The following is a 15,841-nucleotide window of genomic DNA, read 5'->3' on the forward strand; positions in this document are numbered from 1 at the left end:
AAGGTACCTAGAATCGTCAGATTCATAGAAACAGAAAGTAGAATGGTGGTTTCCAGGGTCTGGAAGGAGGAAGAATGGGAGTTACTGTTTAATGGGTGTAGAGTTTTGGTTTCAAAAAGTTCTGGAGATGGATGGTGGTAATGGTTGCACGACAGTATAAATGTACTTAACCCCACTGAACTGTACACTTAAACATGGTTAAGATGCTAACTTTTATGGTATGTATTTTTTACCACAATTTTTTTTTAAGAGAGTATCCCGCTGAAGTCTGGGTTAAATTCAAAGCTTTCTTAGAAGGCTCTGTGAGATGATTAAAAATTTACACCTTTGGTTTTAATCTGAGCTTTGGTTTCTTTTCACAGTGCAGCCTTCATATTCACGCTTCCTACAGCATCTCCCAGAAACTAAACGTTCCAATGGCCCCACTGTCAGAGCCTAAGGCCGTCGGCATAGTCATTGCCCATGGTGAGCAGCCCGCCCCCCATCTCCACAGGAGCAAGTAGCTGAGCACACTAAAACTCAGCCACAGCCTTGAATCCTATAAGAAAACCACCATACATGATGTTTACCATCCTTTGTGAAATTTCTCGAATAATAATGATACTCTGGGTTTTTCATTAGACTCCCCATCAGAGAGAGAAACATGACTTCCTTTCCCAACTTTTCAGTGGCCTTTTTTTCCTATTACAAGAGGTATGATGGGAAATAATCAGAGTAAATTCACTGAAAATTATTCTCTTGGCAGTAAACCCTCTCCGTTTCATTGCTGATTTTTGCTGACGAGATGGCGGATTGTGTTGCAGGTAGTGTAGGGGATGCCATTTCAGTGATGATCCCGGATGTGTACATCTCAGATGATGGGGGTTACTCCTGGACGAAGATGCTCGAAGGACCCCACTATTATACCATCCTGGATTCCGGAGGCATCATTGTGGCCATTGAGCACAGCAACCATCCTATCAGTGTGATTAAGTATGCATGAGCTCTGCTCCACCCACACTATCTGCATGGAGGGCAACTGTGGGATGTTTTTCTGTGGGAGGTAGGGATAGTTATGGACCCTGATTCAAATTTGTGCATTCTAAGAACTGTAGGGAACATTCTTGAAAGGATTGCATCTAGAGCAACCCACAGTCAGTATCTTTGCTTTTTCTTCTGAGTTCCTCTAGCTAACATTTTTTGTCACTTTTTAAAAATACTCTTCTTTTGGGGCACTTGGGTAGCTCAGTTCGTTGAGCGTCTGACTCTTGATTTCAGCTCAGGTCATGATTCCAGGGTCATGGAATTGAGCCCCAGGTCAGGCTCCGCAACGAGCATGGAGCCTGCTTGGGATTCTCTGTCTCTCCCCCTGACTTGCACGTGTGTGCGGTCGTGGTCTGTCTCTCTCTCTCTCTCTCTCTCTCTCTCTCTCTCTCTCTCTCTTTAAATAAATAAGTAAATAAATAATTCTTCTTTCTCTCCACAAGAATCCTATAGAAGCATTTAAGCACTTTGGATAGAAAATTACTCCTTAAGTATAAGTTCTCTAAAATAATTTTGTATGTTTATTCAGAAGCCCATTCGTACATGGGTCGCTACCCTCTGTTTCCTTTGAAACAATTTTTATAAAGGCATTTTCTTCTATATTCTTTGAATGAATCTCTTTTACCTACCCTGTTATCTGTGGGCATTAAAAGTTTATATAGTTATCAGTCACTAAGCCATGACATAAATATGAGGGTTTTCTCTGGTTTGGGATCAAACAGCCAGAGTAGTTTCCTGATACTCCCGTACATGTTGATCCTCTGTCACGACTGTTCTCTAATTGTGGTTTCAGGTTCTCCACAGATGAAGGTCAGTGCTGGCAAACCTACATATTCACCAAGGAGCCCATCTACTTTACCGGTCTAGCTTCAGAACCTGGAGCTCGGTCCATGAATATCAGCATATGGGGGTTCACAGAATCTTTCCTGACCCGCCAGTGGGTCTCCTATACCATTGATTTTAAAGATGTCCTTGAAAGGAACTGTGAGTAGAGTCTCCTTTGACCTTTTCTACCAGAACATATAAGCCTATTTTCCTAATAATTCAATTTCATTTCTTTTAGCTGGAATAAGAAAATGCATATGAGGGCCACTGGCTGACTCAGTCGGTACAGCACATGATTCTTGATTCCAGGGTTATGAGTTCAAGCCCCACGTTGGGCATGGAGCCTACTTAAAAAAAAAAGCATATGAAAGAGGATTGAAGGATGTTCAAGGCAATGCAATGAATGGTATCAGAAATGCAGCTTCCTTCTTTGGACTAGCACTGTCCAAAAGAAATAAAATGAGGACCACATGTGCAATTTAAATTATTCTGTTGGCTGCATTATAGAAGTAAAAGAGGTGAAATTCACTTTAATTAATCATCCTACTATACCTAAAATCATTTCAATATGTAGGCAGTGTTAAGAACTATCAATGTGGGGCCCCCTGGGTGGCTCAGTTGGTTAAGCGTCCCGACTTCACCTCAGGTCATGATCTCATGGTCTGTGAGTTCAAGCCCCATGTCTGGCTCTGTGCTGAAAGCTCAGAGCCTGGAGCCTGCTTTGGATTCTGTGACTCCCTCTCTCTCTGCCCGTCCCCTGCTCATGCTCTGTCTCTGTCTCTCAAAAAATAACATTAAAAAAAAAACTATCAATGAAATATTTTATATTTTATATTTTTCTTCTAAGACTTCAAAATCCAGTGTATACTTTACCCTTACCCTTAGAGTAAATCTCACTTCAGACCAGCCATGTGTGGCTAAGGCTGTAAGCGTGGCCTCACACTGTTGAAGCTCTGTAACACTTTATGGGACTTTTTTCTGCTTGTAAGGATAATGCGTCCTTGTGTTTATCTAAAATTATTTCATGACATTTCAGGGCTTTTCACCCTTGATTGCAACAGAACTGTAAGAGAAGCGTTAGAGGAAAGTGTGTTGCATAGAGCATCTGATTATCAAAACGTTGAAGTGAGGAAGTATTCGTGTAAAGAGTTTTGGCTTGAATGTCAGTCACAGGTGAGGTTTTAGAATGGCTACTGGGTGAGCTCGAAGCCCACACTGACCATTTCAGAGTTCTGTGATGTCAGACTGGAAGGCATGTTAGAGGCATGGAAAATGGCTTCCGAAGAGGAGGTAAAATGCTCATTGCAAGGTGTTGCTAAAGAATCATAAGCAAACCCAGGCCCTGGTACCAAAGATGCTGACACTGTACTGAAAAATATGGAGGATAAAAGAGAAAACTGGAGAAAAGTCTCCCACCCTGCGAGCCGTGGTTTCTTGTTGGCATGTTATGATAAAAGACTTAAGGTTTCAAGTAGCTTTGTTTGAATTTTGGTCCTGTTATTAGATGGCACAATGGGTCTGTTTCCTCAGAATGTTAGTTTAGTGACTCCTGGAGGAAGCAGAAGCACTGTTTGGGCCTTTTCTACAAGGTGTTTACATATGATTTAATACCCGAGAGTCATTATTTAATATCCAGATTCATTAAATAGGCTGTGAAGGAGCTGGCTTGTGAGTTTTCCCCTCAGAAGGCAGCTCTACAGTTATTCCTGAAGTTTAACGCCATTAAAAGATTTGGTAGGCACCTGCTCCCTAACAGACTCTGCGCTGGTCTTTGTATCCCAGAGGATAAAACCCTAATCCACAGTCTAGCTCATGGCCTTTGAGTCATTTCTCCAGGAGTGGGTGATACGACTTACAAAGCTGGATCGACTGTCATCAGCAGTCTACGTGAAAGCCAGTCATCTGAAGTTAAAAGTCTAGAAAGAGATTGTCTTCCCTTCTGTTTGAGGCAAACTAACCCGTGGTGAAACTGAACTCTAGCTTTTGGCTAACTGCTGTCTCCTGAAAGGAAACGCCTGGTAGCTTACCTGTGACAGCTCCTGCTGACCAACAGCACAGGTGTGCAAGACATGGAGGCAGCAGTCTCTCCATGTGGAAGGAAGCTTAGAGGTCCTCTATCCAGCTGCCCACTTTGAAGCAAATAAGCTTTTTCCTAATAACTCAAACGGGCGGTGAGATGTGAAGTGTCCTCCTCTGACACAAGGAGGTGCCAACTGCTAGTAGGCTCCAACTGACGTAACTCTTGTCTGCAGTTACAAAATGAGGCAGTGGGATGAGTCCGACATCCCCTTTTTCTTGTCCTTCCTCTCCTTTCAGCCTGGTAGCTGCCTCGCACACGTGGGTGCGGTGGCCTGAACTGCCTGTCTTCCCTTTAGGTGAGGAGAGGGACTATACCGTATGGCTGGCTCACTCTGCCGACCCCGGAGAATACGGAGACGGCTGCATCTTAGGCTACAAAGAACAGTACCTGCGGCTCCGCAAGTCGTCTGTCTGCCAGAATGGTCGGGACTATGTTGTGACCAAGCAGCCGTCCGTCTGCCCCTGCTCCCTGGAGGACTTCCTCTGGTATCAGCTTCCCTCACATCTCTGTCAGCCCCTTTGCTGTGCAGGAGGTAGTGAAAGACCATTGACTTATAGTGCTGAAAAATATTCAAATCCTTTCTTCTCCAAGGGTGGAGAACTGCTGCTCTTACTGAGGAAATGGAGGCACAGAGAAGGGACCGAGAGTTATTAGCAATTGGACAGGTAATATTATCAGGCCAGTCAGTCAGTTATTGGACAGGGCCAGCAACAGCCCCCAGGAATCCTGGGCTGACAGCAAGGAAGGGAAGTGTATAAGGAGGAAGAGAACTCAGAAACAGAGAGAGGAGAAAATAGGGCAGAAACACCAGGAAGGACAGTACAGGAGCTGGGAGGAAGTTGGAATTCATGTGTTCACTAAACACTGGCGGCCTGAGTTCAGCAGGTAGGGCACTAGGTTTTGGATCGTCTGCAAGATTGAAGGAGACCGGAGGGGATGTTGGAGTACTGATGGTCCAGATGTCATATCAAGGTCTAGAGGCCATCCAGATGGACTGCCTCAAGTTCAGGACCATCTGGGCTGAAGGGTTAGTTACCCTACTGGCATGGACTTAGTTGATTACACAAGGGCAAGGCAGGCCCCAGGTAGCCAAGCAGGGTAAGTTAGGTCAAATAAGAGGCACTGCTTCCCATCACAGCCAGTAATCTTATAGAATTCATTACCTGCAAAACATACTGACAGGAAGTAAAAGTGGATCCTAAAAGATCTAGAAAAGGGACGCCTGGGTTGTTCATTCGGTTAAGCATCTGACCCTTGATTTTGGCTCAGGTCATGATCTCACAGTTCGTGGGTTTGAGTCCCGCATCAGGCTCCATGCTGGCAGCAGGAAGCCTGCTTGGGATTCTCTCTCCCTCTGTCTACCCCTCCCCTGCTCATGCTCGCGCGCTCTCTCTCTCTCTCTCTCTCTCTCTCTCAAAGATAAAAATTTTGGGGCGCCTGGGTGGCGCAGTCGGTTAAGCGTCCGACTTCAGCCAGGTCACGATCTCACAGTCTGTGAGTTCGAGCCCCGCGTCAGGCTCTGGGCTGATGGCTCGGAGCCTGGAGCCTGTTTCTGATTCTGTGTCTCCCTCTTTCTCTGACCCTCCCCCGTTCATGCTCTGCCTCTCTCTGTCCCAAAAATAAATAAAAAAACGTTGAAAAAAAAAATTAAAAAAAAAAAAAAAAAAAGATAAAAATTTTAAAAGGATCTGGAAAAGAATGCAGACAGGTAGCAGTCGTGTCCTCCCACATCACATTCTCTGGGACTGAGCGAACACCCAGTCTGACCCGGTGTGGTTCCCCATGTGTGGCTCACATCTAAATGCAGAATGGGCCAGAGGTCTTGTCTTCTGTGTTTCCACAGGAAACAGGATCCTTCCGGTCACTGTGGTGTCATATTAGGGCTAGAGCTTGTTGACACTGGGACACTCTACATCCTAGACTGGACCCAGACCAGGCTCTTAATTACCTGACCTTCTCCTGCTCTCCAGACAAGCTGTGCTTCTTCAGAGCTCCATGCCATTTTACCTGCTGCTTCCTTTGCCTGGAAAGTCTTCCCACATTCCCTGCCTGACCCCCAAGCTTGGGAGTTCCTATTTGGCCTCTAATACTTAGCTCAGTTCTCACCTCCGTAAAGCCTTCTCCAGCTTTCACTCATCTGGGCTTCTGCCGTACAGCTCTTGCTGTATTTTGGTTATTGTGCACAGGTTTGGTTCTACCAGTAAAGTCTCGACTCCTTGAGGGCATGTTGTATTTGATCATCATTGAGTAGTCGTGATAGCAGCTGATGTTTCCTGAGCAGTAACTATACCAGGCACTGTCCCGAACAATTTATGTTTAACCATGGCAGCCCCCTGAGCTAGGTACTGTTGCCATTTCCATCTCACAAAGGGAGGAATGAAGGTTCAGAGGTTACCGCTAACTCGCCCACCATCACCCAGCCGGGAAGCGGCACGGCTGGAATGTGTGCCTGGCAGCTCGGCCCCAGAGCCTACACACTGTGCCACCCGTGCCTAAGAATTGTGTACTCTGTGAGCAGGAAGGGCACTTTCCCGGATATTTCGGTTGGAGACCCTAAAATTTTCACCGGAACTCCCCCTCCGTGCTAGAGGGGTGGTGTCTTCTGCATCTTCTTACCCTGTCCCCTAAATATCTGTCACAAAAACCTTGAAGTGCAAGCATCATCTGTGTATTCCCCAAGCATCCATCGCATACTTGCTGTGCACAAGGCAGTGCAAAGTGATGGTGGAAAGCCTGTTATTGACTCTCCTGGTAAGATGCACGTAATTATGCTGTGAAACAGTGCCTTGAAGATGTAGAGAACCTAGAGGCTGTTCCATCTAGAGCTGAAAGGAGATGGGTCAAAGGAGGCTTTGTGGAGGAGGCAGCATTGGAGCCGAGCCCTGACAAGTGGCAGGACCTGACCTTGCACATCTGGGAAGAAGCAAGTCATTGAAGCCGTGGACTGGCATACGTGTAGATACCACTGGCGTGCTCAGGAACGGTGTGTCGGGAGATAGACCATGAGGGGAAGTCACAGAGGTCACGATAAAGAAGTGAGTAGGGTCCAGATAGGGCATGCCCAGGCTGAATTTTCGACTTCGATAATGGAAGGAAGGCAGTGCCCTGGACAAACATAGGGAAATGTTGGGAGAGGCTGGCTTGAAAGAGAATTTGTGACATGTTTTGGACACCTTATTTGAAGTTCTGTCAGCAGATTTAGGTGGTGACATCCAGCAGGTACTTGGAAATGGAGGATCAGAGCTCAAGAGAGGTAAAACCTGGAAGTTTTAGTTGCAACAAATAATGAAGCTCATGAAGGCAGAGCAGATACAGAGTAAGAGGATGACCTGTGGGCCGCAGGAAAGGGTCTGCATTTCCAGGCTAGGAAGATTGAAGTGCAAACCGTGCCAAGAGAAACCGGTGGGCACAGTTGCAACGGCAGGAGCAGGAGCAGGTGCTGTGTCGGGGCCACCACACAGGCAGGGTCAGAGAGGGCTCTCCACAGTGGCATGACTAGGGAGTCTTGGGGGCCTCAGACATTCGCTTCCAAGGTGATAACGGGGGTTGAAGCCACAATGCATGGAATAAAAAGGAAATGAGTACAATAGAACAAGGAGAAAATATCCTTCTAAGAAGGATAAGGAGGAAGAGGGGGAAGGAAGAGGACATGTGCAGGCTAAGGGACTGATAGTCGGTCCATACCATCAGTGAAGCCAGATCCCAGGGTAGTAGGAAGGATGGGCCCAGGGCGCTCGTGTAGGGGGTCAGCCTTGGAGAGGAGGCGGTATATTTCTTGGGAGAAACAGAGAAAGGTGAGCAGGTGGGAGGCACTGTGGAGAGATGGGGTAGGATGGAGGGCACAACAGGCATTTGCACTGGAGACAAAGGTCATCTAAGAAGCTAAGAGGGACAGAAATGGGGCAGGCAGGAAAGATTTGGCATACACCCTATGGAATACCTCCCAAAAACATAATAATGAGCGATTTGGAGGTAAATAAAAAGATTCCTAAGCATAGTGGGTTTAGATCTGTCACTGTTGCCACTGTTTCTCAGTGTCTTTGTTCTCGGTGCACAGTCCCCCCCGCCCCGCCGCTTGCTGCAGTCATCCCCTTCCTGGAGTCCGCGTGGTCTGTGCAGGGCTCCCAGCCGCTGAGTCCTCAGTCCACCAGGCCTGATCCGTAAGCTGATGGTCCCCCAGTTTAGCCCTCTCCATGTCTGTCTTCCTGAACAGACCCTCTTTGCAGATGACACAGGCCTTCCTGAGCTGCTCTCATGCAACCAAAGACTGGAATATTAAGCTTCCGCTGCTCCTCAGAAACCCTTCATTACTAGTCACTTAACTGTCTTTCAGCAACTCTGAAAGATACTTTCTTTGCTGACTCTTGGCAGTGATTTTGGCTACTTCCGTCCAGAAAATGACTCCAAATGTGTGGAGCAGCCAGAACTGAAGGGCCACGACCTGGAGTTTTGTCTGTATGGCAGAGAGGAGCACCTGACAACAAACGGGTGAGGCGGCTCTCCTCTCAAATCGTGACAGAGGAGTCTTCACCCTGCAGAGTGAGACCCCCACTCGCAGCACTCCACATCTCCGAGCACACGGCATTCTAGGGCACGCTAGCAAAACACTGTCTAACAGAACTTTGTGTGGTGCTGGAAATGCTCCCTAACCTGCTGTGTCCCATATGGTGGCTGCTGACCGTGTGCAGCAACTGAGGCACTGAATTACTTTTAATTAGTTGAAATGTAAGTAGCCACTGCATTAGGCAGCGCTGCTCTGGAGGGGACATGGTGCTCCCTCCCCGGATACATATTTCCCCCTCCCATTTTTGTACCATGTGTTAATGTGCTTTCCCTGGGTCACAGTTCTTTGGCCCCATCTCTTAAGGCAGAATGGTGGGCATGTCCCCACAGCATGGCCAGGGATGCTTGGTCTGTTCAAGGCCTGAAACTACGCAAAATGTCCCTGAAACATTCCTGTGGCTCTCCCCTCTGGCCTGAGAGGTGGTATAAGGTGGAGATGTTTTTCTGCACTTTTCAAATCTTGTTTTCAGGAACTAACAAGAATCCAGGGATACATCCTAGTGGTCTGATAAAAAATGTCTTCTGCCTTTTCAGGTACCGGAAAATTCCAGGAGACAGATGCCAAGGTGGAGTGAATCCAGTTCGAGAAGTAAAAGACTTGAAAAAGAAATGTACAAGTAACTTTTTGAGTCCTGAAAAGCAGGTATATGAAAGTAGTTCTGGTTTAGGTACCAGTGGGGTTTCCTGTTCTGCCAGGAACAAAAAACATTAAGAATTTTATTACTGAATAAAAGTGGCCAAACTACTTCCGGCGGGCTTTGCTTTGCACAGGAAACCATTAGGGTGGAGGATGGGTCATGCGACGCAGTGAGAAACTCGTCCCCAGAAACTTCTTTGTTGGGGGAACAAAGTGGAATTCTGTAAAGTTGTTCTGAGTCTTGGAAGCGTCAAGTTGAGGACATTTCTGAGGCTGAGAGTCATTTAGGAAAAAGGCTTGAAGCCTGGCTATAAAGGACCGGAGTCTTGCACCGGAGTCTTGTGGAAGAGAGGAGTCCTGGGCCATAGGTTAGGTGGTCTCTGCTCCAAGTCATGCGGAGTGCGTGCAGAGTGCAGAACTGAACGATGGTCTCAGTGGGTTGGTTTTGACGTGGGCTGATTACAGATCTGTAGTACTGAACTGTCTGGCTGGGGTGTGGGAAATGGTAAAGAGGAAACCTCTTGATAAAGAAGTACTGGACCAGCAGTGGGACCGGGGCAGTAAACTGTGAATGCCAGTTTCCTAACCCATAAAATGAGAGGCGGACAGTCCGCAGCCCCCTCCTCCCCAGCCTTCTAAGGACTGAGGGCCTGAGGTGGGATTAGGAAGGTAGCGGGAGAAGAATGCGTGGGTGTGTGTACTTGTCAGGGGGCAGGTTCCTCCTCCTCTGCGCCCCCCCGCCCCCACCCCACACTCCTGGCAGCTGTCCTCAGTGTTTGTGTGTGTGTGATTGCACTGGACTCCCACCCACAGGGACACAGCTTGTCCCAGAATCCAGCTCTGCCTCCTCTTGGATACATTGAAAACACACATTCCCTATCTCCCACCCAGAAGCAGGTAGGTCACACTCAAACAATGATATGAAAAGGCCTATTTGTAAAAACATACCAAAAATTAAGTAAAAACACGTCTCAGTGTTATATGCTGTCCTGCCTGATAAGGCATTGGCACAGCTTCTTCCCGGGTGCTGGCTCTGTTCCAGATTCTTCCAACCCCCTGTTACCATCCTGTCTCCCTTTCCTGCTGCACCCTTAAGTGCTCCACGACTTACACACTGGTAGCCGGGAACAGCCACGATTGCTGTTTGACCGAGCTCACTGCCAAGGGCTCCCAGTGTTACTTTGACATGAAAGCCCCTGAGTCTGCACCATTCTGGCAGCTTCAAGGAGCTGAGGTTCTGGTTACCCTCTGCCACCAGTGATGCCCTCCTGATAGCACTGAGAGGGCCCATCGTGGGGGGCTGGGAAAGCAGTAAGTACCTAGAGACTGCGGATCATTCACAGAGAGGCCAGGGAAATGGGCAGTCTCCTTGAATTCAGTCCTAGAATATGCACACCTGAAATTGTTTGTGTTTTAATTTATCAAGAATTCCAAGTCCAATTCTGTTCCAATCATCCTGGCCACCGTGGGACTGATGCTGGTCACCGTCGTAGCAGGGGTGCTCCTCGTGAAGAAATACGTGTGTGGGGGAAGGTAAGGAGCATGGAAGTCAGTCAGAGGTACTGAATTCAAACCACAGAGTCAGCCAAGGGCGCACGGTTGAGTTTGCTCTTGGGCAAAAACTAGCTCGTTGAAGTGATGTCCCTAAAGCAGGAGGCCCAAATCAGAATTTATATTTTCCACACGCCGACCAGGAGCGTATATGTATGACTCATTCTGTGAACATATAAAACTCGGAAAATCCACAGTCCTGTGAGAAACGCATCCATCCTCACCGCATGAGGACTCACAGATGTTTCCACCCCCAGGTTCCTGGTGCATCGATACTCTGTGCTTCAGCAACATGCCGAGGCCAATGGTGTGGATGGCGTGGACGCTCTGGACACAGCCCCCCACACTAACAAGAGCGGCTATCACGACGACTCAGATGAGGTAAACCATTTCTTCCGGAGGGGTGGGCCACAAGTACAAAACAGGAGTGTTTCTTTTTCTGTTTATAATCAAGATCTGACTGAGGCAAAGGAGGGTAAAAGCCAGAAGCAGCAACTTAATGACTGTGAGAGTTGGCCAGCCCAGCAACTAGGTCATAACTTTCAAAATAGGAACTTTTTAGTGTGTAAATAATACGGTCTCTGTTTTTCTTCTCAGGACCTCCTGGAATAGCTCCTCCAAGGAGCTGGGACCGAGGACAGATGATGGAACCGCAGTACCTCTCACACTCCCTGTGGCTCCGAATGGGGGGAATAAATTTCCCATTGTGAGGGACCCAGCTCTGTTTCTGCTGCTTCCACCAAAGCCAAAAGGACCTTCACTAAAGAAATGCAGGGCAGGGGGGAGGGACCCTAAACACTCTCATAATTGGCCCTGAGAAGGGGGGGGAAGTTTTTAATTCTTTAACTTTTTATTTCAAATTCTTTTTGCAAAGTATGGGTTCTTTTGGTTTTGTTTTTGTTTTTTAAGGGAAACGAAATGGAATCAGAAGGGAACATTTCACTAACCCCACTCTCGCATGTTTTGCATGGCGCCTGCTTCAGGGCTCCTGCCAACCCCAGCATCAATGTTCACAACGCACCCGGTGCTGTCCCTGGGCTCTGCCGGCGACACAAAGCAGCTGCGGAGAGGGACTTGGAGGCTGCAATGACTGGCACGGCCCGGGCAGCCTTTCCCCGGCCAGGGACAGCCCTGCCCCAAGAACACTGCACACCAGCTCCTCACACACACCCTGCCTTTTCTTTCTTTCTTTTTTGGGGACCGTAGACCACAGTGGTGTTTCTTTTCCCCTGTTTAATCGGGGAGTATACCCTTGTCAGTTGCCCTTTGACAACTGACTTAACCATGTGCTTCTAAGACACTAAATCAGGAAAACTTAAAGGGCAATATTTTTAACTTGGGGCAGGAAGAAGGGAGCAGCAGAGAATTGACTAGATTTAGCACCTATTAAAGGACAAATTCTTGCTTCTTCCAAGATCTTTCCAACCGTGCTTCATGTTTGTGCCAGTGGATTTGCTCAAGGACAGGGTTAGGGCTTGCCCCGGATGTCTGCCCAGGCCAAGTGACCTCTTTGCTAGAGCCGAGGGAGGGCACCCGGTGTGGCCCCTACGGACTGAACATCACACAGTCTTCCATGTCCTCTGCCACCTGTTGGCACGGCGGTGAATCATCAGGATGGCCGTTTACTTGCGTGCCTCCTCTTGGATTGCTGTCGTACATGGAGCCAGGACTAAACACATTTTCAGATTTATAGGCTCTTTTTTTGAAAATCAGGACTTTATTACCAGGCTCTCCTCCTCACCCATTTTTCCCAGCTTTGCCAAGGAATTTGTTGCCGTGAAACTTTTGGCCAAACCAACTGAAGACACACTTCCAGTGTAGGTGATGTTTTATGTGATACATTAGGTTCGTATTTTAAATTTAAGGAAATTTTCCATTTGACACTTTTCAAATTAAGTTCACGGTAGAATGTAGTGAGGTGGATTTGAAGATGGCCATATAGTAGCGGCGAGCTGCAGTAGTTAGTTTTCATATGGCTTGGATGTTTGCTCGCCAGGAATATAGCATGGTACAAGCTTGGTCTTAGCATCCCTACTGTGCTGGCCACAGTTTCACCCAGTAATTATGATTGGGACATTCTTTGGTAACTGCCATTTTGCTGCTCGTTCATTTTATGGCTCTAAAGTCACAAAAAAGTAAATGTGCCAAATTAACTTTTGTCAGAATGAGTGAGCAGATGGCCGTGTTCTCTCCTCCCCAGAATGGATTAACAGCAGCAGGGAAAGTGGGAGAGGGGGTGGATGGAGAAGGTTAGAGACTGTGAAGCTGCAGGAAAATTAAATGAGTCAGGGAGCCCTAGTTAGAAAATAAAGTTAGGGCAGTTTTTGTGAAGAGGATTCATATTTGCTTGAGCTAGAGAGCACTGGTCTTTTAGGAAAAGCTCATTCATTTGACCAGCTCACAAACGATGAAGTGTCAGCCTTTGTCCCAGACACCCTCACCTCCTGTCCAAAGTGAATTTGATGCCCAGAAAAGACCCACTTCTGCACACCTTTTCCCCACGGCATATACATGTTACCCATTGGAGTACCTGTGCCAGTATGCAGTATTTCTCTGATTCATTTTAGGATGGTAGGAAAGTTAGTATTCTGTAACCAAGTATGGTTAAAGCTCTTTGCTTGTGATGGTATCTGGGATTTCTGTAAAACCTGGCAGCTTTCAGAGGACTTCATTCGCAGTATGTCATTTGAACCTCAGTGAGATTCTTCCTTTGAAGGCAGGGGTTTGTAATACGCATTTTTAGGGGATGGAGCTGAGGTACAAAAAGTGAGTAAATTGTCCAGGGCCCCTGTGTGTGATGAGCAGTGCCGGTTGGCCATTGGCCGTCTTCAGGGCTCGCTACCTTGTTATGCGTGCAGGTGCTGGATACCTGGAGCGGGAAGGGCTTCTTTCTTCTGGATGATTTGCTGTTCTTTAGGAGAAGGGTCAGTGGCATTTCTGTCAGAGCAGCGTGTGAAGCCTTTTTGTCACCTTGGTAAACGGCAAGTCTTGTTCTTCTGTTTTTCACGGCTGAAAACACAAATGAATGGTGATTTTGAATATGTGTTTAGAAACTGCCCCTCACCTCGTTGCGGGCATGGGATCTCCCTTGATGAGCCACCCCTCTCCATTCTCCTTGTTTGCTTGGCCCTGGCCGGCTAGCTAGCTAGTTCCCTTTGGTTGGAGGACTGCCAACAAGCTTGGCTCATTCCCTTCATTGGCTAGTTAGCTTTCCATATCAGTCTGCTTACTCAGAAATGTATGCCCTCAGCCAGAAAGCATAACAGCCTAAATCCATGATAGCTTATGAGGGAAGACAAGTTCTAATTTGTTCTACTGATGTTAGGTTAGGAGCATTATCTTTGCGTAAAGTATAGCTTACCATTGTGTAATAAAATCCCAGGCTTGATGGTAGCAGGAGAGATTATTGCTGGAGGTTTCAGTGATAGCATTTAGCATTGTAAGATAAGTTGGACATGTCAGACTGTCCAGAGTGGTCTGGGCTTTTAAATTCAGGTAGAGAATTCACCATCCCTCACCTGTGACAGGTGTCTTGGACCTAAGGGGGGGTTCTTGGTTTTTAGTGGGTCCAGAGACCAGGGATGCATATACCTAGGCTGGTGATTGAATGGGAACACCACTTTGAAGAATCAAAAGTGTTTGGAGGGTTCTGGCAGTTCTAAGCTGGGCTCGGGAGATTCAGTAGATTAGTTCTAACTGAAATTGAGAACTTGCCATCTGCCTCTAACTAGGCTTTCCAGTGTGTACCTCTCTAATTCCTAGGTTTGCCTTTGGGCCTCTACATGCCCAAGCTTGCCTTTCATCCCTGACAGATGAGTCACGTGCTGGCCACCTCCAGCTCCTGCACCGGCTCTATAAAGCGCAGCCGGTTCTTCCGTGGCCTTGGTCACAATACCAGGGTACAGAGAGGGCTGGCCGGAGCTTCAGTCAGTTCTCTGTTTCTTAGGCAAATCATCCAAGTATGGGAGGTTCTCTTTCCCTTCAGGAGAGCTCTAAAGAGCCCTGCTTCTATATACAGTGGTTTAGAGCTCATCCTGCCCATTGTTGGTACATTCCCCTCACCCCTCACCCTGGATACTTGGAACTACTAAAATAAGAGATTCAGCTTTTCAATTTTGCTACTGCCTTGCCGCAAGCAGGGAAATAAACATGGACTTAAATGTCCTTTGAACAAAACCAAAGTGTAAGACTTGCCACATGACGGAGCGATAGGGAGGGCCAGACTTACCAGCACTGGCGCTCAGCAGGTGCCAGACCTTCCGTTTCATCTGCTGCCCGTTTGCCCAGCAGCTCTGGGAGCATCATCCTGCCCGAGCAGAGCCCGGGCCTTGCCCTCATGAAGGATGATTGAAATAGCAGGACCATGTTGATTCCTTGGTTATGTCTCATTATAACAGTAAGAATCAGAACATTAATTTGAAACTGTCTTCAACAACTTGCTGTATGCATTTTTTTCACACCAGTACATTCTTAAGCATCCTTGTTTATATAGAATAACATAAACTAATCTGTACCTTTATATATATATATATATGTACATATATACATGTATAAACTGTATAGTGTACATGTTAATGATTTATTGATGTGTCCCAAATCTTTCATGACATTCTCATCCTCCGCATGCCCTCAGTTTGTGGTCGGGTGACTTGAATGTTCCCCGATGAGTCTGCCCACCTCCCATGTTTGGACGTCTAGGGAAGGAGGGTTTTGGTCGTACCCTCCTTATCCTCATGCACAGAAATGCTCAGGGTCCCCATGTGCCTGTTGTTCAACCCTTTCTTGTCTCTTGTCCCCTTTCTGAGCATGTGGTCCCTCCCTGTCCTATAACTTCTCTGCCCCTTCCCCAAGTTGTGGGACAGCTACCTTCCTACTAAAGTGTAAAGCAGTATTAACATCATTACTGCATGTGCGCTAAAAACCCAAGTTTTCTGTTCCCTTGGGACAGAAAATTGCATGTGGGGTGGGATAATCAAGTTTCAGTGACCCATGTCAGTTACACAACAAAAGCCAGACCCCATTACAAAATTCCACAAAACGGAAATCAAACTCAAATTTCTTTAGCATTGTGTAAATAAATCTGGATGTGTTTAACTTTGTACTGGTAATTTTCTGTATATTTGCAATATTTGGGTTAGAAATAAAACAGACTGGACTTTGTT

At 47.0% G+C, this 15,841-nt stretch overlaps 1 protein-coding gene across 5 annotated transcripts in view; it reads left to right on the forward strand.

Moving 5' to 3' along the window:
• SORT1 (sortilin 1) overlaps positions 1-15,778 on the forward strand; it is a 67,439-nt gene extending 51,661 nt beyond the window's left edge. For all 5 annotated transcript variants that reach the window (XM_049616639.1, XM_049616640.1, XM_049616643.1 and 2 more), the window contains exons 12-20: positions 363-465; positions 804-972; positions 1,817-2,007; positions 4,224-4,413; positions 8,300-8,416; positions 9,026-9,134; positions 10,555-10,661; positions 10,937-11,060; positions 11,277-15,778. In XM_049616639.1, the coding sequence (XP_049472596.1) occupies positions 363-465; positions 804-972; positions 1,817-2,007; positions 4,224-4,413; positions 8,300-8,416; positions 9,026-9,134; positions 10,555-10,661; positions 10,937-11,060; positions 11,277-11,291 (1,125 nt within the window). In that variant the 3' untranslated portion in view covers positions 11,292-15,778. The remainder of the gene's footprint in view (positions 1-362; positions 466-803; positions 973-1,816; positions 2,008-4,223; positions 4,414-8,299; positions 8,417-9,025; positions 9,135-10,554; positions 10,662-10,936; positions 11,061-11,276) is intronic.
• Positions 15,779-15,841: the final 63 nt, after the last annotated feature.

Source organism: Panthera uncia, assembly GCF_023721935.1.
Source record: "Panthera uncia isolate 11264 chromosome C1 unlocalized genomic scaffold, Puncia_PCG_1.0 HiC_scaffold_4, whole genome shotgun sequence".
NCBI lineage: Eukaryota > Metazoa > Chordata > Mammalia > Carnivora > Felidae > Panthera > Panthera uncia.